The sequence below is a fragment of the Thrips palmi genome, unplaced genomic scaffold, assembly GCF_012932325.1.
Source record: "Thrips palmi isolate BJ-2018 unplaced genomic scaffold, TpBJ-2018v1 HiC_scaffold_6, whole genome shotgun sequence".
Taxonomy (NCBI): Eukaryota; Metazoa; Arthropoda; class Insecta; order Thysanoptera; family Thripidae; genus Thrips; species Thrips palmi.
The window spans coordinates 458,805-476,968 of record NW_023144633.1 but is presented as its reverse complement, the minus strand read 5'-3'; the positions used below and the strand labels follow the sequence as shown (position 1 = coordinate 476,968).

Genomic DNA, 18,164 nt, shown 5'->3' with positions numbered 1-18,164 from the left:
ATCAACCACTCATAATGAATCCTCAATCAAGATTTGCTATTTATTAAAAGAAAAGTTACTAATGTATGTCATAAGGGGATAACTGTACAAAAAAAATAGGGTCAGTTGTCATTTTTGGAGCACTTGTCAGCACACTTAACTGTCTTGCGCAGTATGCCAGTAAGAGACTGATGACAGCAAAGTAGCTTTATCACTAAGAGGCCATGTGCCTAATATCACAGAGGTCAGAGGGATTTTCCACAGTGTCCTGAAAGCGCTTTGCTTTTGCGCTACCAGCAAAAGGCCTCTCCAACAAACAAGCACCGATTTCCAAGGCAACCAATCCTTGAAAGCTGATGACAACACTTTTCTTGGGTTAACACTAAGTCACGTTTTATATAAATAAACATTTATAATTACAATATTTACAAATAGGTATTGAAGCACCATTAAGGATAGAAGTGCACATGTCTCCCACTAAAACTGAAAATATAATTTAGTAATTTCATTCCTAACACGCCTAGTCAATTTTAACTGCACCATAAATCTTTCTGATAAAGAAATATGCAGCAAAGAAACCGATTGTACCAGTTAAAAACCAAAAGGTAATAACCATCAGAGCAGTATATCCAAAGTACAAAAGTGTAGGGGTAAATTCAGTGATTTCCAAGTTGGTAAAAAAGTAGAAGACTGCATAGCCAAATATATAAATGGCAGATCCTCCTGATACAGCAAGAGAACGCCACCACCAGCGATAGTCCTGAGGAGAAAAAAAGGCTTGTTACAAAAGAGACAACAAAGATTAATACATTTATATTGAAAAATTTTTGTCAGTTACCTCTCCACAAAGTTGGAAATACACCATTACAATGGATATCTGGGACACAGACACCACCAGGATTATGAACACCAGGAACAAGAATCCGAACATGTAATAGAATTGATTTTCCCAAATAGCAGTGAAAATGAAGAAGAGTTCAATGAACACTGCACCAAATGGTAGAACACCAGCCATCAAAGAACTAAACCAAAGAAAAAAAAATCGTAAATTTGATAAAACAATTTCAAATTACACTTATAATGTTGTGATTACATAAAGAAGCTTACCAGAATATTGGGTTCATGTACCACAGTTGATCTGGGACTTGACGGGGAATTTGATTTGTACGGACTGGATGTTGGTAAGGTTGTTTACGATAGCCAAAGTAGTAACCACAATACACCAGTGGTAATGAGATACCAAACCACAGGAACATAAGCCACACCATAGTACCAAAGGGAACTGCACTACTGGAATGTTTTCCCCAAATGAAGAAGTTTAGGAAGAAACAAGTGCCAAATACAATTCCTGGGTACAATGTTGCCGTCTGAAAGCAAGAGTTGTCTTATTGAAAAACATAAGTAAGAAGTTATTGCAACTAATTTTTTAACCACTCACCAAAAATGCAGCTCTCTTCCACTCTCTACCTTTCAACGTCTTGTAAACCCTCGCAGAAAAATAGCCAGCAATAAGCCCCTTGAGGATGTACAATGAAATGGCTGCATTCATCAAAGCACCTCGTGATGCAGGAGAAAGCATTCCAAGAGTTGCAAATACTGTGTAAAAGTGAAAGAAAAACATTGTAAACAAACAATGGGGAAGAAGTTTGCCAGAAAAATAGAAAGAAAACTTCAACAAAGAACTGAGTAACAAACTATACTATACCTATTGTGTACAGGGCCATGAAAAAAATTTGAATTCCAGAGCCTATTACTGCTGCAAACAGACGAGGGTGCCGAGGTGGACGGAAAACATCACCATGGACTAGCTTCCAACCAGTTTCTTCAATGGCCTCTTCAAGGGCTTCGTAAGTATTGTACCTGGCAATATCTCTTCGAAGTGCTCTAACTATAATCATTGTCAAAATTCCTGAAAACACAAAGTAATACAATGCAAAATAATAAAAACATTTCTAAAATAATTTGGTAATATTTGAAAGGGAAAATGAAACACTTACCAAAAAGGAAAAATACAACCATTAAGGAATTGATTATGGAGAACCAATGAATTTTAACATCACTCATGCCAAGATATATGTCCCACCGTGAAGCCCATGACACATCAGATGGCCGCCACTCAACTGAGTACGTAAAGAAAAGCTTTGTGCCACCAACTCGGTTGACCATTTGTCCACTTGCTCCTTCTGGGAATCGGCAGGAATCTCCATTAAATCTCATGCTATCTGAGCTGATACTCCGAGCTTCAACTTCAAATCCCACTACTCTGTAAGTGTTTCTGCAAGAAGGGTTTCAACAATATTGTAATGTGCCCTCTTGTACAATTCATGAATAAATAATTAGAAACCTTACACTGAATGTGGGTGGTGGTATAGAATAAGTTTCAAATGATTGTTGATGTAAACTGGTTTGTTGGAACCCTCATTGTCCACTTGATAGCCTAGTTGATAGCCAGGACGATGCTGCACATTTTTTGTTACCATGTCCACAATCTTTGTAGCACATGGAAGATTATCAACAATGCTGAAACAATATAAAAATTTTATTAACTTTTAGGAAGCAAAGATAGAGAATGTCTCTAAAGTGCTCACAACTTACAGGTGGACATTGTATTCATGCTCAATACGACTGATAACAGTCTGAGATTCAATTTCCCTCCAGTTGATAGGTCGGTCAGGTGAGTTACACAACAAGCGACACGTTACATTTTCTGCCATGCGAACTTCATAGGGTGTGTTTACAATTCGATCGCCACGAAGAACCTCACCTACAACAAATATTTCAAATAGATAGTGAAAAAAATCTATTAAGGTAAATTTTATGATTTACAGAAACTTACCTAAATTTTCTGATTTGTAGAAGGTGCCATTTTTGGGCTCACAGAACGGGAGTGAGTAGTATTCATACGGCAATTGAGTATGAGTACTTGTCATTTTGACAGCCTTAACATCTATACTATCCCCACGTTTAAATTCAACAGGGGCTACTCCAGGAACATAAAAAGCATTTAATTTTTGAGTCCATAGCGCAAGGACAAGAAACACCGATGAAAGGACCTGCAACATGTCAAGATGGCGTTGAGTAGATATTTTGAAATGACGCTGACTGCAGCTTAGAACTGTTAGGCTCAAAGTAACCAAATGTTATATTGACAAGGCAATTGAAGCGGTTGAAATAAAATCTAAAACAACTTTGATAACAAGACGCATTATTTTGGTAAAGTACTCAAGTGTCCAGTAACCTCAAAGGAAAATATGGCAATTATGAACAGGGCAATAGTTTAAAATTTTCAAGAGGCAAATAAAGAGAGAACAAACGGGAAAACTTCTGGAAAAACTGACTAAGCAAGAAGTTAAGCAAATCAATTTTCGAAGGCGTAGCAGAATGCCGAACGATTTCCCTCAAGTGTAACTTACAGTCAATAACTTGGAACTTCGATGTCTGCACGAAAAATCCATCATAGAAGGAGCTGTAAACGGCAACATTCAGACCGAAGAGCCGCCCTCAGTCAACAAAAAGTCCGTAACTCAAACAAAATTGCAGATAATTTCCAAATGGTTGAAATCAGAATCCAGTTTTGGTTTACGTGGTCTCCTGCTTTTCTTCTCCCTCTGCCTCTCCGACTGACATCGATTATTCGCAGTCACATTGGGGGAGGAGGGGGGAGGGGCAGGGGGATGCCCAGGGGATGGATTAAGGTGTACCAGGAGTGGATGCGATTTTTGTAGTGTTCAAGCTCCAGTTTGGTCGCTCAAGGAAAAGGAAACTCAAGCGTCATTCAAATATGCACACCCTTGGCAGATAAGGGGGAGCCCAGGAGGAGCTGATACACGTTCAGATCATTGCAGCCGCTCACTGTAAACGCCGGGAGTAGGCATCCAACCGTACTGCGACGCAGGAAAATTTCTCTGCGTCCCGTAGGATCAATGCAAACATGCAAACGGAAATAAATAGAGCTCATCAAGCGAGATTCTATGTTGAATACATTTATTTGGACTTAATTGGTCAATATCTGACAGTGTTCCCGGCCAAACTCCAGCAGAGCGAGACGACCTGGTCCGCCCGCACCTGCTCGCCACAGGGCGGCTTGTGGGGCTGCTGCTGCACAGCCAGGGCCGCCGAGTACTTGAGGGCGCTCTGCAGGGCCTCCTCCAGGCGGCCCTGCAGCAGCTCTTGCACCCCGGCGTGCATCTGGGCGGCGAGCTCCGCTGTTTGGTGGACCGGGGGAGGCCGCTTTGCCCTGTGGGACAAATCGGAACCTTGGTTCGCAGCAGTGCTGTCGTCGCTGTCCCTCTCGCACTCCAAGGGCGTTCCCCAGGACGCGGGAGGGACACAGAGCGACGAAAAAGCAGAGGGTGTAATTGACGTGCGGTGCCACATGACTCACTTGCGACCCTGTTTCTGCTGCGGGTGCGGCTCCAAGTCCTCCAGGGAAGGCCAGTCGTTGGCGCACGCGACGCACGCGCACTGGAACATGTACTGCTTCTCGAGCGCGGCGCGGCGCTCCTCCAGGTCGTGCTCCAGGAAGTGGGGGCCGTAGTTGTCGAGCAGCTCGGCGCCCTTGGCGACGGCGCGGGTGGTCCTGACGACGCAGACGTTGCCGTGCGAGTGGCGCGCCACGTTGGGGCTGCAGGCGTGGTTCACGAGGGACACGGTGGGGTAGCAGGCGCCGCCCAGCTCCACGCCGCGCGCCGCGCGCACCGAGCCGCCGGCCAGCCGGTGCTCCGAGATCTGGTACGCGTTGCAGGAGCAGCCCTGCGCGCGGCCAGCGTGGCCGTGACAGCGATGAGTTGAAAGGGAAGCCAACGTCAGCCTGCCTGCTGCCTGCCCGCTTACCTGGAGGTGGCGGAGAAAGGCCGCGGTCAGGACGACGCGCTGCTCCTCGTCGAGGACCTCGTCGAGGACCTCGTCGAGGACCTCCCCGCGGGGCGCGAGGCGCACCTGCAGCACGGCCTCCAGGCAGCACGTCAGGAAGGCCGCCGTCAAGGACCGCTTGAGCAGGTCGGCCGGCGTCCGTCTGTCCGAGTGCGTCACCTGCGCGAACACGGCGTCGTACCTGCACAACAGGCACATCGTGTTCCGGGACTGCGTAGCCCCGTCTGCGTCGCGGCGGTCAACGAGAGCACCATTACACACCCATCCTCCTCCTTCTTCCTCCTCCTCCCCTTCTTCTTCCTTCCCTCGCCGTCCTGGTGGTCCTGGTGGAGCTCGACGAAGGCCCGCGGCAGAACGACGGCGTCCGTCCGCGCGGCGACCTGGGCCGCCAGCCCCGCCGCCTGCACCACGATGCGGTACGCGAGCAGGGCCATGGGGCTGAGCTCGGCGTCGGGCCGTGGCGGCACGAGTTGTCCGAGCATGCCGCACTCGGCCAAGTGGTAGGCGGGCAGCGCGGCGTCCCGGCACGCCCGGCCGCAGAACACCGCCTGGGGGCAAACAAGCTGCAGCAAGGGAGCGGCGGGGATGGAGGCCTGCAGGCGCCTGAAGGCGGCATCGACAGGCAGGACGGTCAAACAGGCATTAGCGCAGTGATTGCCAATCGATTTCATCCAACGGAGTGGTCTGCGGACGACCCGGCGCACGGCCCTCTCGTCCTGGCCGCCCTGGCCGCCCTGGCCGCCCTGTCCCAGTGGACGCACGGCAGCACCTGCAGCAAGATGAGCGGACTGCACGCCGCCTTGGGCAAGGACCGCCACGGCCTCCAGGGCCCCGGCAAGGACCAGGCCTTCAGGGACAAGCTGGCCGTGCAGAACAAGATACGAGACGAGTTCCACAGGCTATCGGTGATGGCACTCAAAGCTCAAAAAGGCGAGTTTGTTATTTCGTTTCGATTTTTTTATGGGGCCAATTTAGGCAAACACTTATTTGTCCATGTTGGTTCTCAGTGCGGCCGCCACCCACTCCGCCCCTGCCGCGAGTGGTGCCCTTGAGGAAAGTGAGTGCAGTGGAGCCCCTGGAGCACTGGAGGCTGATTACAACAGTTGTCGCTCTGTCTCCCTCGCACCTAGTACACGGGACGCCCCGTGAGTGCGTGAGAGAGACAGAGCGACCGAGGCAAGCGTCTCCGAGTCAGTGGTGACGGTGTCCCTCGACTTGCTGGCAGGGGGACCCGCTGCGGCTCACGGTGCTGGTGACCAGGGTGATGGGGCTGAGCCCGGTGACGACGGGGCCCCGGTTGGAGGGCGGCCGGCACACCTACCGCAGGTCGCGCGCCTGGACGGCGTACTCCGTGGCGCTGGTCCTGCTCATCGTCCTGGCGAACGGCTACCGCGGATACGGTGTAAGTCTGTACGACGCACGGCAGGCTTCAGGCAATCAGTGAACCCATGGTCGTCTCCCTGTTCCTCCGCCAGTTCGCGCGAGACCTCGACAACATTACAGTGAACCCGGTGTTGGTGAACGTCCTGTTCTGCGTCACGTTCCTCACGGCCTTCGTCAGCAGCGTGCTCTACCTGGTGGGCACGGTGCGCAAGCACCGGCTGCTACACACGGTGCTGTCCTGGCCAAGCTGCACGGCGACGTACGCCCTCTCCAGCGCGCTGCTAGCCTTGCAGATGGTGGGCTCCATCACGGCCTACATTGCCACCGACACCCCCGTCCTCCTCATGTTTTCCCTAGCATCGCTGGTAGGTAGGCAGTCATACCCTAGTCAAGGGGACCCTGTTCAAGGGGGCCCTAAGGGGCCCTTGTTCAAGGGGTCCCTAAGGGGTCCTTGTTCAAGGGGTCCCTAAAGGGTCCTTGTTCGAGGGGTCCCTAAGGGGTCCTTGTTCGAGGGGTCCCTAAGGGGTCCTTGTTCGAGGGGTCCCTAAGGAGTTCTTGTTCAAGGGGTGCCTGTTCAAGGGGTCCCCGTTCAAGAGACCCCTGGTCGAGGTGGTTCCTGACAACTGTTCCCGCAGCCCTCCACCGTGGCCCTCTTGGTGTGGCTGATGATGAACTTGCTGGATCGCGTCATGTTGGCGCACCTGCTCAAGCGGGTGGCCACTTGCTTCGAGACCGTCAACGCCGAGCTGCAGCAGTTGGCCACTCTGCTGCGCGAGCGGCCCCAGCACTACCTGCCGGACGCGGCCGGCAAGGTGGTGACGCTGCGCGGCGCCCACGACAAGGCCCTCGACCTGCTCGACCTCATCACCAAGGTGCTCTTGAACAGTGCTCGAGAATAAAAAGAAGTGTCGGCGGTAACGCTGCGGTGCCGCGCCGCCAGGCGTTCGAGTTCCAGATGATCGGCATCCTCATGAACGACTTCACGATGGCCGTCATGGTGGTGTACCTGACCGGGCAGAAGTTGTCGGGCCACTACACTGGCACCGAGTCTTACTCCGACGCACTTCTCCTCAACACCGCCTACAGCATGGCGGGCACCATCGCGGTCTGCGTGGCCAGCTCGCGGGCCAGCCAGCAGGGCAGTGAGACGCACTCCCACGTCCACAAGCTCCTCCGGTGTCCCTTCGTCAACGAGGAGGAGGCACAGGAGGTGAATACCTGGTCAGCCCCTTTCGGGATCGGAGTTAGTAACTCGAAATCGGAGTCATGTCGATCCCGTTTTTGTCGGAAATGGGCGGCACGGAGCGTCCATGACAATTCACATCTGTTGCAGCTCACCATTTTCTCCCTGCAGCTGATGCACCAGAAGCCCACCATGGCACCTCTGGGCATCCTGGACATGGACAACACCCTGCTCAGCAGAGTAGGGCATTCTTTTGGTGTAGCCTCTCACGTTGAAGTGAGTTCGACGAGGTGGCGGTCAGTGCCGCAACGACATGATCTCATTTTCGCTTCCAGATGTGCCTCAGCGTGGTCATGTACGTCGTCGTGCTGGTTCAGTTCGGCTCGTCCAGTTCTCCCGCGCCACCGCCGCCGTCCTGAGCAGGGCGGTTCTGTCTCTGTCGCACTCGCGGCGCGCCTCGTAGGGGTGCGAGAGAGACAGGGCGACGAATCGCTCCGCCTGTTTGGACTCACGTCACTGCAGAAGGCGCAGGGCACGCTCGCCAGGACGGGGGCGCAGCAGTGCAGGCAGTGGGTCGGCGTCTCCTCCAAGGACAGCGACCAGGCGAACGGCGTCTCCGCGATGACTGCGCTCCCTGGCGGCGGCAGCGGCGAGGAGGGAAAGAAAACGACACACTGTTACACCAGCTTTCAAGCAGCGTCGGGCTCCAGCGCGCCTGTGAAGTCGGAGGTAGGCCACCCGCCGAACAGTGGTGCCTTGCGGGACTGCCTACCCTCGATTCCACAGGCGGCAAGTAGAGTGGAACGAAAGGCACTCAAAAATCAAAAGTAAAGCAGCGAAAACGTGCCTCGCGTTCACTTTGCGTCCTCGTTCATTGACTCCACTCCACTGCCCTCCACTGACCTGCTGGAATGTGTTGCGTGGCGACGAGGTGGCGGCCCTTGACGGCATCCTCGCGCTGCTCCAGCGCCGCGGACGCCGCCGGCATGCTGGGGTGTGCGCCAGCGAACAGCTTGGGCAGCGCGTCGAGGCCGGACGACACGAGCGGCGGCGGCGACGGCTGTCCGCCAGAAACAAGTAGACCTTGGCGATCTCCGGCGAGCTTCATTTCGCAAGGGACGCACCTCGTTCGCGAGCACCGCGCTGCTGGAGAGCCTCTTGACGCGCTCCATGATGTCGCTCACGGCCGCCGTCTTGGCGGAGGCGTCCAGGAGATCGCCGGCGTCGCGGACGGCGTTCAAGGCTTCCCGGAGGACCGCCTCGGCCCGAGGACGGTCGCGCAGGCGCTCCAGTCGGGAGGCCGTGGCCAGCAGTGTCCTGCGCGGGCGACGACAGGACACGTGTGACAGACACTGGCCACTATGCACTGTATGCCTTGCAGGCGAAGGGACTTACGTACTTGAGGAGTCGCTGCACAGTGGCGGGCTGGCAGGACTCCAGCGCCTCTCTCACCGACAGCAAGTCCCTCAGGCTGGCCTCCGGCTCGTGCAGGCGCAGCAGGGCGTCCGCGCGGTCCTCCAGGGCGTGCAACAGCTGCTCGCTCTGCGGCGGCGCGAACCTGAAGGGTTCGCCGTGGTGGTGAGAGTTGAAACTCAAAGACAAAGCAGGTACTTTGACTGGCATTCCGCGGACCTGGCGGCCTCCGAGAGCGCCAGCACGGCGTCCAGGTGGCGCTCGGCGGCGGTCGCTTCGCTTGCCCGGATGACGGCGCGCGCTGCCCGCTCCGGGTCCTTCCCCTGGTGACCATGACCACCAAGTCGTTGGCGCACGACGGCCAGCTGTGGTAACAGGAGCGCGCGGCGTGCGCGACTGGTGTCACTGGCCGGCGCAGTGAACTCCCTCAGCAGCGCGCCGCCGTCCTGCCGCGCCTCGCACCACACCGCCGACACCAGCTCGTCGAACGCGGACGCGGACATCGTGTTGTATGACAACACGACTAACTATTCACGGCAGTATCTCCACGGCCGACCTCTCTCGACACTCGTCGTATGAAGGAAACGCCTTCGCGCAGGGACTGTCCCAGTCGCTTTATTTTCTAGACACCCAACTCCCCTTTCCCTTCTCGCTGGCTTTAAATAGACTTCTTGCCGGCGCCCCACGCCCCCCGCCTCAGCGCGTAGTCTCGCGTAGGGGTCTGTGTCGTGCGAATACTGTCAGTGCCGCCCGCTCCCGCTAGGTGGCGCCACTTGCGTGTTTTCATGGGGAAGGCGACTGCAGACGTTCGCCGCTAGGGGCGCCACTGGGATATACGCCACTAGCAGCCAGGCGGCAGCCGGCACGGATGCTGTTTTTGACTTATAGCTCTCACTGCAATTATCGCACATGTATGGAAACTAGCTTATTGGGAAGCTAGCAGCGTTGCCTACAATCGGCTCGCTTACACTACGGGTCTATCTTGCATGACAAAGAAGTTATGGGCGAAATTGGCAGACTCCTAGGGGCTCCCCTGGCTAAATCGTGGCGCGTATCCCGGTGCTGCCCTCTACCCTGAGCTTGCCGTGTCGCCTTCCTCATTCTCTCTCTTGTTTTCATTTTAATTCCTAACCTGCGATCATTGACAGAATGTTATGGTTTTTACGGTAGAATACAGTAATGACGTACAGAAATGCGTCAGTCTTTATGAATGAAACCGCTGACGATGTCTGACAGTCCATTGCTTTCATGCGTATAGAAATGTTTGTTGCTCTGTAAAGGGAGTGAAATGAACGCCCCAACCGTCTCGAGCGCGAGCGCGAGCGGGTCCTGGAGTGGGATACAAAATCCTGTGTCCCATTGGGGTGAATTTGAGAGTGATGAAGAGGAAACTAGGTATGCATTTTATTGGGCTGAGTGAAAATATTCCATGAGTGCTGTTCATAATTTGTTTAATGACTTTTATTTTATTGTATTCCAGTGTTTTTGACTTGCAAGAAGCACTATCTAAGGAGCTTGTCGCTGATTTGATCGACAAGTCGTGTTCTGATGATTACACCAAGGGCGACCCACTTGATGGATATGGAGACGATGAGTAAGTCCGTAACCTCCTTCTCTTTCATCTTATCGTACTTCTAGATTCACAATCCAGTCTATCTCCGCAGGCTGGATACTGAGAGTTACTCCCTTGATGGTGAAGTTTCATACTCTCTTGAGCTGAGAAAGCATATTGCGGCCTTGAAACAGCTGATCCTGCTCGCTCAAGGAAGAGTTTCGACATCAGCGCCACAGGTATAGGTATTTCTTATCTTCAAGAATTAGTGATACTAGAAGTAAAAGTGGAGCTAGAGGATCTTCTCACTTTTTGCCAGGTTCAGCAACGGCTCCCTGAACCACCTCCAGCTCCTCAGCGACCACCCACACATTTAAAACATCCTGTTGTCCATCCTCTGGGATTCCTTCCTTCTCGGCACACGTAAGTGTCTAATCCGAAAATCCCCTACCAAAGTTTTCTGAGCAGGATAGATGCTTTCTGTAGGCTTACCATAGTAATAATACATCGTTTTTCAAAGAGTAAATTTTTCTTTCCTTCTATTTTTTCTTTTACACAGACCATTCACATTAGGCCAAGGATCACCTCCTGAAGAGCTCTGTTTAGATTCATGTCTGTACATTCTAACTAAAAGTATATCTGCTCTGGCTGCTCATTCTGGTTGGGATGGTATGTAAATCAGAACCTATTATAAAATTGGTGTTGTTAACAAGTGGACAATAATATTCATTCTTTTTTAATTAGGTGCCATGGGTGAGACACTTTTTGTATTTAGGGATGCTGTTGATGATTTTTTACGACGACTAACTACCATGTTAAGAGTGACTGTAGATCAAGGTGCCTCCCATGAAGGAGGAGGAGAAGGAGGATTCTCTGTAAGTCACCACAACACTGCTTCCAATTTTCCCACTGGAAATAGTGACCCTTTCTTTCACACTCTTATGGTATAATGGTGTTCTTCAGGATCCTGTCGAGCAGGTTTTCCACACAATGGGACTTGGTAGTGTTCGAGATCTGCATTCCCACTACCAAGTGCAAATACTTGGACGTATCGAGAATTTGGAAAATGTTTGTTCTCAGCTTACATGTGAATATGTTGAACTTGCAAACAGTTATAATGCAACTTTACCGTCTTCTTCTGGCTGGGACTCATCGTAAGTGCTTTCTCCCCTGATTGTGTTTTCCAAATAAATGTGTTAAAATAATTTTTTCCTGTTTAAAATGATTTTTTTTTTTTTTTTTAAATTTTAGAATTAAACAAGAAATAGTTTCTGAAATAGAGGAGGGTGAAGATGAGGATGATGTTCCACAGTTGCATTTTCCTAGCACTGCAGATGGGGATTTAGCTCTGCAGCCCTCTGCTACTTTACAAACTGGTTTTGAAATGCTGCACAGTCTTGAACAACAGCAGTAAGTGTGGACTTCTCTCATTGTTTTTTGACTCGTTCTTAAAAGTATTATAAACATTCTATTTTCACTTATTATTAGGTTGCTGTCAGAAGAAGAGAGTTTAAGGAATGAGGAATTTGAAGAAGACAGAAAGGTTGATTTAACTTCAGTATTGAACATCAGCAGTTCTCAACCCTCCAAAAGGGTCCGTCGAATGTAAAAGAATTTAATTTACAGTATCTTATCTTATTTACGATATACATTGTCTTTCATTCTTTTGTTCAATTGTTAATAACTTTTACCCAAGCATTTGATCTGTTCAAAAATATACTGTCAATAATCAAAACCGATTTTATTTTTCTTCACACCTGAAACTTCATTCTACACAATATAAGACAAAAATATAAAAACTAATAATCAGGGCTGAGTGAGTTTGGAATGATGCAAAACTATTGAGTCCCAGATTTAAACATTTAAACTGTGACGTTCAGCCCGCCTTTTGAAATCTCTATGACAAACTCAGCGCACGTAGCTGACTCTTACTGTTCTCATACTTGGCCGCTTGTGGCCCATGTGTTTTGACAGACAGGAAAGTAAATATGGCAGACGACGTAGTCCCAGTACCCAGCCACTTCAAATTTAAAATGGATCAAATCGGGGCCAATATTTTAGCTCTTCCTCCGGAGATCATCAGAGCCGTTCTCATTTTACCGAATATATCATTGAACGATGTTATTAGTGTGGCGCAGACATGTCAAAAGATGAACGCGTTGGTATCCGACGATTGCAATGATGTTTGGCGAGCAAAGCACCGACAACGGTTCGTACATTTCTTAAATATCGCATCACGTTGGGTTCCTTCAGTGAAAATCATTCATTCGAATGCAACAGTGAGATCACCATTTCATTGGTTTCTTCAATGAACAAAATAGAGCGATTGTTAGTCAGGCATGTCCTGTCATTCCTGAGCCTAGACCTCATTTTGGTTCCTATCTTTCTTTTCATCATTAACAACCTTGAAAAATTTGCAGGTGGCCTGATGCCAACAAGGAGTTATTGAGCATTTCGGCGGAATTGGATTGGCAAAGTGAATGTAAACGAGCATTCCACCTTATCGGCATGACAGTCAAGCTCATGGAGGAAGTCTGGCCTAAGGTATACATGGAGAGCGAAGTTTGCTACTCTCATTTTGCTCCTCTTCGCAAAATCATGGAAGAGGATCAAACCGCATATTTCTACATTAAAGATTTTCTTTTGAAATCTGAAAGGGATGGGAATTTGTGAGTATTTTCTTTATTGTATAGCCACCTTGCAATTATAACTTTTCAGCAGTCTGTCTTATACCACCTATGCTTCTTTTTGTCATAGGTATTCAAATCTCTCCCAGAAATATTTAGCTAAAAGGGTTTTAAGATATGTGCGCCAAGAATATTTGACAAAGCAGTGGAAATTGTTTAAAGCTCTTCCTGACGATAAGCAATTGCTAGAAGTTGGAGCCAGTTATGTTTCTCAGTGGTGTCAGCCTTTGATCGAACTGCCCACAAATGAATTAGGTAACTAAGAGCTATGTTATTTTTACCCTTTGAAACTCATTGTATGTTCTATTGTAAAAATCACAAATGCTATTGCATTATCTATTGTAGGAATGTACCTGGATTCTTTGGCTGATTGTGTTCTTGAGGAACTGGGGCAAAGTGTCCCAGACCATCCTATATTTTCTATAAGCCTGGAGGAACGAAGAAAATGGGGCAAAGAGACCCTTGCTAGTGATTTGTGGGATGCAAGGCATTGCATGTCAATCCTTCATGCTATGGATTATGTTCTCATTGACAGGCTCGGATTTCATGGGACCAGAGAAAATTATCATCACAGGGAAAACTATTTAATTGATGTCGTAAGTTAATTATTATTGTGTTTCTAAGGTTTTTTAACTGCTTATACTGTGATTATTATTTTTAATTTTCATTTCAGGTAGTGTCGATGCATCAGGGTGTACCCATTACACTCAATATTATTGTTGAAAGTGTAGCCCGGCGTCTTGGTGTTCGCACTGAACCATGGTATCGTGGTCACCTTGTGCTGATGTGGCAGAGTGATAAGTATGTTAATTTTTTCTAGCACAAATAAGTATTGTTCTGCTCAAATAGTGAACTGCATCTTTCATTTCATTTCCAGGAACCCTGAATTAAGACATGTATTCTTAGATCTTTTCAATGGAGGACGCCTTATTCGTCCTGAAGCATACATGGGAGTTGTAGAAGGAGGTGGTTGCCCCTATCGAGTTCCTCATTGCCCGAAGAGACGTGTAACAGTCATTGAGGTGCTATTTCTTCTTGTTTACCATCAATTGCAAATAACTGTGTGTCTTTCTGGGTTGTTGACCATTTATTTTGTCTTCTCTTCAGGTCATTGAACGATTGACGGCTGGTGTTGAAGTTGCTGGTCGAATGAGCATGAGAAGCAATGGTCATAGCACGTATTTGAGAAGTGCTCTGGAGCTCATGTTTGTGATAAACCCAAGGAATCTGACTCACATATTGCATTTAGCCAGACTGTACATGCTATTTAATATCAGTGTTTCTGAACTCATTGATAGTATTATGTCAACAATGGATGATGTAAGTAAATGCAATGTGCACTCTTTTTGCTTGTGGGTTTCCTGTCAGATTTAAATAAAATAAATGATCTTGTTTCAGCTTCCTAGTGATGTTCATAGCCATGCTGAAAATATTCTCAGAATGTTTAAGGTTTATTTGCCTGATCCAGAAGGCAAACCACTTCCTGTGGTAAATATTTGCTCAAAAATGTGTTATTGTCCCTATCAATCATGGAACTAATTTTATTTTACCACCTTTCAGCCTCAAACTCGGGTATCAACACCTGGTGTGAAGTATGCAGTTGGAATGTCAATGTTCCATAAACAGTACAATTATCTATGCGTTATCACAGGATGGGATCCTAAATGCACTGCTACAGAAACATGGAAACAGGAAATGGGTGTGCAATGCTTGAAACATAAAGATAATCAGCCGTTTTACAATGTTTTAGTCCCAGATGGCACAACACGATATGCAGCTCAAGGTACCATTTAGCACATTCACTTATTAAACATTTTATCCAAAAGCGTTGCTACAAAGTTTTAATTATTGTAATTGAATTTTCAGAAAACTTGGAGCCATTGGAGGGAAAGGATAGTTTAAACACATTCAATGTGCACCCTGATGTTGGCCGTTATTTTGATTCGTACATAAATGGTTATTATGTTCCCAATGCTCTAAAGATGGCGGAGTATCCAAATGATTTAAATGTCTGTAAAAAGTTTTATGGTAAAAAATGATTGGTTATGATGACCAATGTGAAATACCTATGAGCTCAACATTTCTGTTTGAAGTGCTTGATCAAATAATCTATCAAAAGTAATGTTATACTAGAACATAGTAGTTATTTCGTGATATGATATTCCATTTATTGTTTTGTTAAATGTTAAACTTCATTTAGTTCCATTCCATTTGTATTTGAGAAGCAAATGGTATGCTGAGAGCTATATTTGCTTTCTGAAATGAACTTGTGCTACTGTGACAAATCCACCTCACATTTGAATGGCTTTACTCTAGTTTCATACGTGTGTGAGCTACAGTAGTTCCATTATTTTTCTGTACTGCAGGTGTCCTGCTAACATTATTCATTAAAGGCTTGAATATAATATCAAAACCAACTAGAAATGAGTCTAATCTTGTAACCTTGAAACAGATCAAGGAGTCCCACTGAAAATGGCATTTGCTGGTGTAGTGAGTGTACAAGGTTTCAAGACAGGTAGTGATTACTTCCTCTCTGTTTTCTTGCTGAGTTATTGTTTCATCAGCCTGGAATTATCTTCCAACATTGTCAGACCTTAAGTCGAGGTGCAGGAAGGGGTGGTTCTAATAATAATAATAATCAAATAAATAAATAATAATAATTATGGCTTCCTCAACTATTTTAGCCATTTGCCTTGTGATCTGTATTCTGATGGAGTTTTTTTAGATGTTTGTCCTAGAATCCCATTCTGTTAAACTTGCATAAAAAAATTCCTATCACTGCTATTGGCTTGAAAATGGGTCTTAAGAAAACGTATCATATAATACTAGACTAGAAAATTGGTGAGATACTAATTTCCTCTGGAGAAAAGTGCAGTGCATTTTTTTTTCTGACCTTATCATTATTTAGTCTTTCCTCGTGTTTCTACTGGAAAATAAATTTATCTTCTAACAGTAACCTTTTTTCTTCCCATGTGATCTTGCCTTTCTAATCTTCAGTACTTGTGGTAGTCCATGGCATCTCTCACTGTGAGACATTCAACTTCATCTATTTTCAACGAGTTCGTTTTCACATTGATGTCCTCTTCCAGTTGAATCTGCATTTTCAGTAAGTACCTCAAGGACGCTTCAGCCTAGAAATCCATTTAGTTTTATTAATTATTGCGATACAAAAAATGGTAAAACATTGAAAGACCTTTTGTGCGACTCACATGTGCCAACTGATTCTGAAGCTCAGTCACAGCTACCTGAATTTGCAGAACCTCAGAGATAAGACTAGTCTCTACATCATCTCTGCAAACAAGAAAGATCAAGTTTTCAAGTTAGAATTCAAATTCATTTTATTTGTAAATTATGGTTGGTCTTGTAGTTAGTTAATTTACCTGCAAAGCTCCATACGCAGGCGCTGAGCTCTGTTTCCAAGACGTGTGTGAGCCAGAGCCATAAATCCTTCTTTCTCTTGTATGGCCTTTTGTAATTGTGTTATATTTCTTGTCATTTCATTGGCTTGTCTTGCAGTCTAAAAATTTATTTTAGAAGTGACGTTTAGGTTTTACTGAACTAAAAGGTTGTAACAAGCTAAAGAAATTAACTCATTCCCAGATGGAGCCGTGGAAGTGAGACTTGGGACTTTCTCCACTTCTCAGTTCACCTATGGCCTCATCTTTAAATGTGTTAATTTCCTTATAAGTAGATTTACAGGATAAGAACACTTGAAGCTCAAACCTCATGATGACGTTGCTCTAATTTGGTTTTAGCTTCTTTCATTTCATCAATACGTCGTCTGAATGATTCATTTACTGCATTTCCTTGCTGCAAACAATCTTCATACAGCTGAGTCAGGAGTGTATCTATGTAAGATTTCAACATACGAGCATCATTGACCCTTTTGGCACTTTGTTCCATGTTCATCTGGGAATACATATCTGTCTCTGCTTGAACAATATCCCTATGCAAAATAATAAAGCCTGTGGATAAGCCTAATTTGATGCAAGTATTTATAAAGAGAATCTTCTTTTTCATAAAACTTACGATGGATTAAGTTGATGGCCTTGGTATATGCTCAGGTTCAGACTAGTTTCTCGAAGGTCTCTATTGATTTCATCTATCTTGATTGCAGCATCCAAATCATGAAGTTCTCTGTCAATCAGATGCCTAGTAGCTCTTAATTGGCGAAGTTGTTCTTTGGTTTGCTCTTGCATTCGGGTCAACATAGCTTCAACTCCTTTCAGCAATTCAAACTCTTTTGAGAGCTCACGATCCACATCATCAAATACAAGATCAATACCCAAACGACCTTCTCTGTAAAAAATAGAAATTATTCTGTGCTAATAGAATTCTTTTGAAATAAGTGGTATATATGATGTAAATTATACAGGACTGATTCTGACCTGAGATTGATGCACTTTTTACAATTTTCAATTAACTTTTTCTTTAGGTGGTCAAGGCAGTCGTACATTCTATCCATGTATGTGTCCAAAGCGTCTATCTCAACACATAGATGCTTCCTTTGTTTGTTGAGCTCATGCTGACGATACTGGAGATTTTTAAGTTTCTCTTCGATTCTGTGGTCCACTTCATCTTTATTTGTTTTAACCAGCTCTTTGGTTTCATCTCTCATGCGACCACCTTCTTCCACTATACGTTCTGCAAGCTGCTGTTGGTCATCAGCAGCACGAAATCTGCTTGCATTGTTTAAATACCATTCACTCAATGTAAATCTTGATGGAGGAGGGGGAATGAGTTGAAGATTGTCGAGTCGATCAGGCATAACTGTGTGCAGAGCAAGGTAAAATTTTATGCAAGGGTTTTTTTCTCTGCTGTATGTGCTATCTCACATCGCAGAAGTTTTACTTGCCTGGGAATTTCATAGGGTACTTAACAACGGAGGATGGTCCTGCCATGGCTGGTTTATTTTTTTTTCAACTCTCTCCTGGTTTTTCTTTAACTACTTTATTTTTTTCTTGTTAGCTTTTACTTAGACATTTACATTGAAGAAGGCGATTGGATCGGATCGCACGTTTCAAGTTGCCATGTCAACCAGCTGCTTTGTTTTGAGTTTCGCGGGGGTGGGCAAGGGTATGGCGTGCGTATAGTG

The 18,164-nt window shown here is 46.8% G+C and overlaps 5 protein-coding genes across 5 annotated transcripts; 2 read left to right on the top strand and 3 right to left on the bottom strand.

Moving 5' to 3' along the window:
- Positions 1 to 15: 15 nt before the first annotated feature.
- Positions 16 to 3,604, bottom strand: LOC117651499 (transmembrane 9 superfamily member 4). The gene is made up of 10 exons (XM_034395540.1): positions 3,393 to 3,604; positions 2,816 to 3,032; positions 2,575 to 2,743; positions 2,329 to 2,499; positions 1,977 to 2,254; positions 1,685 to 1,888; positions 1,418 to 1,575; positions 1,087 to 1,346; positions 818 to 1,001; positions 16 to 739 (listed from the first exon to the last, which is right to left on the bottom strand). Exons 1-10 carry the CDS (start codon positions 3,459 to 3,461, stop codon positions 500 to 502), a joined length of 1,950 nt encoding a protein of 649 aa, XP_034251431.1. The 5' UTR covers positions 3,462 to 3,604; the 3' UTR covers positions 16 to 499.
- An 82-nt stretch (positions 3,605 to 3,686) lies between these two features.
- Positions 3,687 to 9,466, bottom strand: LOC117651952 (SET and MYND domain-containing protein 4-like). The gene is made up of 9 exons (XM_034396579.1): positions 9,029 to 9,466; positions 8,817 to 8,975; positions 8,562 to 8,734; positions 8,321 to 8,500; positions 7,930 to 8,051; positions 5,113 to 5,399; positions 4,813 to 5,032; positions 4,364 to 4,731; positions 3,687 to 4,216 (listed from the first exon to the last, which is right to left on the bottom strand). The coding sequence occupies exons 1-9, from the start codon at positions 9,331 to 9,333 to the stop codon at positions 3,982 to 3,984; spliced, it is 2,049 nt and encodes a 682-aa protein (XP_034252470.1). The 5' UTR covers positions 9,334 to 9,466; the 3' UTR covers positions 3,687 to 3,981.
- A 217-nt stretch (positions 9,467 to 9,683) lies between these two features.
- On the top strand, positions 9,684 to 12,117 carry LOC117651624 (STAGA complex 65 subunit gamma-like). Its single transcript, XM_034395799.1, has 9 exons — positions 9,684 to 10,225; positions 10,311 to 10,424; positions 10,495 to 10,621; positions 10,702 to 10,805; positions 10,942 to 11,051; positions 11,127 to 11,257; positions 11,346 to 11,536; positions 11,634 to 11,792; positions 11,871 to 12,117. The coding sequence occupies exons 1-9, from the start codon at positions 10,119 to 10,121 to the stop codon at positions 11,989 to 11,991; spliced, it is 1,164 nt and encodes a 387-aa protein (XP_034251690.1). The 5' UTR covers positions 9,684 to 10,118; the 3' UTR covers positions 11,992 to 12,117.
- A 218-nt stretch (positions 12,118 to 12,335) lies between these two features.
- Positions 12,336 to 16,025, top strand: LOC117651743 (F-box only protein 21-like). Its single transcript, XM_034396052.1, has 10 exons — positions 12,336 to 12,591; positions 12,803 to 13,051; positions 13,140 to 13,324; positions 13,415 to 13,665; positions 13,743 to 13,870; positions 13,947 to 14,091; positions 14,177 to 14,389; positions 14,468 to 14,557; positions 14,630 to 14,852; positions 14,936 to 16,025. The coding sequence occupies exons 1-10, from the start codon at positions 12,371 to 12,373 to the stop codon at positions 15,106 to 15,108; spliced, it is 1,878 nt and encodes a 625-aa protein (XP_034251943.1). The 5' UTR covers positions 12,336 to 12,370; the 3' UTR covers positions 15,109 to 16,025.
- Positions 15,217 to 18,105, bottom strand: LOC117651744 (tektin-1). The gene is made up of 7 exons (XM_034396054.1): positions 17,925 to 18,105; positions 17,458 to 17,839; positions 17,099 to 17,368; positions 16,793 to 17,015; positions 16,450 to 16,586; positions 16,279 to 16,360; positions 15,217 to 16,200 (listed from the first exon to the last, which is right to left on the bottom strand). The coding sequence occupies exons 1-7, from the start codon at positions 17,968 to 17,970 to the stop codon at positions 16,063 to 16,065; spliced, it is 1,278 nt and encodes a 425-aa protein (XP_034251945.1). The 5' UTR covers positions 17,971 to 18,105; the 3' UTR covers positions 15,217 to 16,062.
- Positions 18,106 to 18,164: the final 59 nt, after the last annotated feature.

Coding starts and splice junctions, on each gene's coding strand:
- LOC117651499 (XM_034395540.1), bottom strand. CDS start 3,461: ATGTTGCCGTTTACAGCTCCTTCTATGATGGATTTTTCGTGCAGACAT. Junction 1,347..1,417: donor GGAAGAGAGCTGCATTTTTG/GTGAGTGGTTAA, acceptor TCTTGCTTTCAG/ACGGCAACATTGTACCCAGG. Junction 1,002..1,086: donor TACATGAACCCAATATTCTG/GTAAGCTTCTTT, acceptor TCTTTGGTTTAG/TTCTTTGATGGCTGGTGTTC.
- LOC117651952 (XM_034396579.1), bottom strand. CDS start 9,333: ATGTCCGCGTCCGCGTTCGACGAGCTGGTGTCGGCGGTGTGGTGCGAG. Junction 5,400..7,929: donor CCTGCGCCTTCTGCAGTGAC/GTGAGTCCAAAC, acceptor GTTTGCCCCCAG/GCGGTGTTCTGCGGCCGGGC. Junction 4,217..4,363: donor CAGCAGAAACAGGGTCGCAA/GTGAGTCATGTG, acceptor TTTGTCCCACAG/GGCAAAGCGGCCTCCCCCGG.
- LOC117651624 (XM_034395799.1), top strand. CDS start 10,119: ATGAACGCCCCAACCGTCTCGAGCGCGAGCGCGAGCGGGTCCTGGAGT. Junction 10,806..10,941: donor TTCCTTCCTTCTCGGCACAC/GTAAGTGTCTAA, acceptor TCTTTTACACAG/ACCATTCACATTAGGCCAAG. Junction 11,258..11,345: donor GAGGAGAAGGAGGATTCTCT/GTAAGTCACCAC, acceptor GGTGTTCTTCAG/GATCCTGTCGAGCAGGTTTT.
- LOC117651744 (XM_034396054.1), bottom strand. CDS start 17,970: ATGGCAGGACCATCCTCCGTTGTTAAGTACCCTATGAAATTCCCAG. Junction 17,840..17,924: donor GTACCCTATGAAATTCCCAG/GCAAGTAAAACT, acceptor CTCTGCACACAG/TTATGCCTGATCGACTCGAC. Junction 17,016..17,098: donor GGCCATCAACTTAATCCATC/GTAAGTTTTATG, acceptor TATTTTGCATAG/GGATATTGTTCAAGCAGAGA.
- LOC117651743 (XM_034396052.1), top strand. CDS start 12,371: ATGGCAGACGACGTAGTCCCAGTACCCAGCCACTTCAAATTTAAAATG. Junction 13,325..13,414: donor ACTGCCCACAAATGAATTAG/GTAACTAAGAGC, acceptor TATCTATTGTAG/GAATGTACCTGGATTCTTTG. Junction 13,871..13,946: donor CTGATGTGGCAGAGTGATAA/GTATGTTAATTT, acceptor TTTCATTTCCAG/GAACCCTGAATTAAGACATG.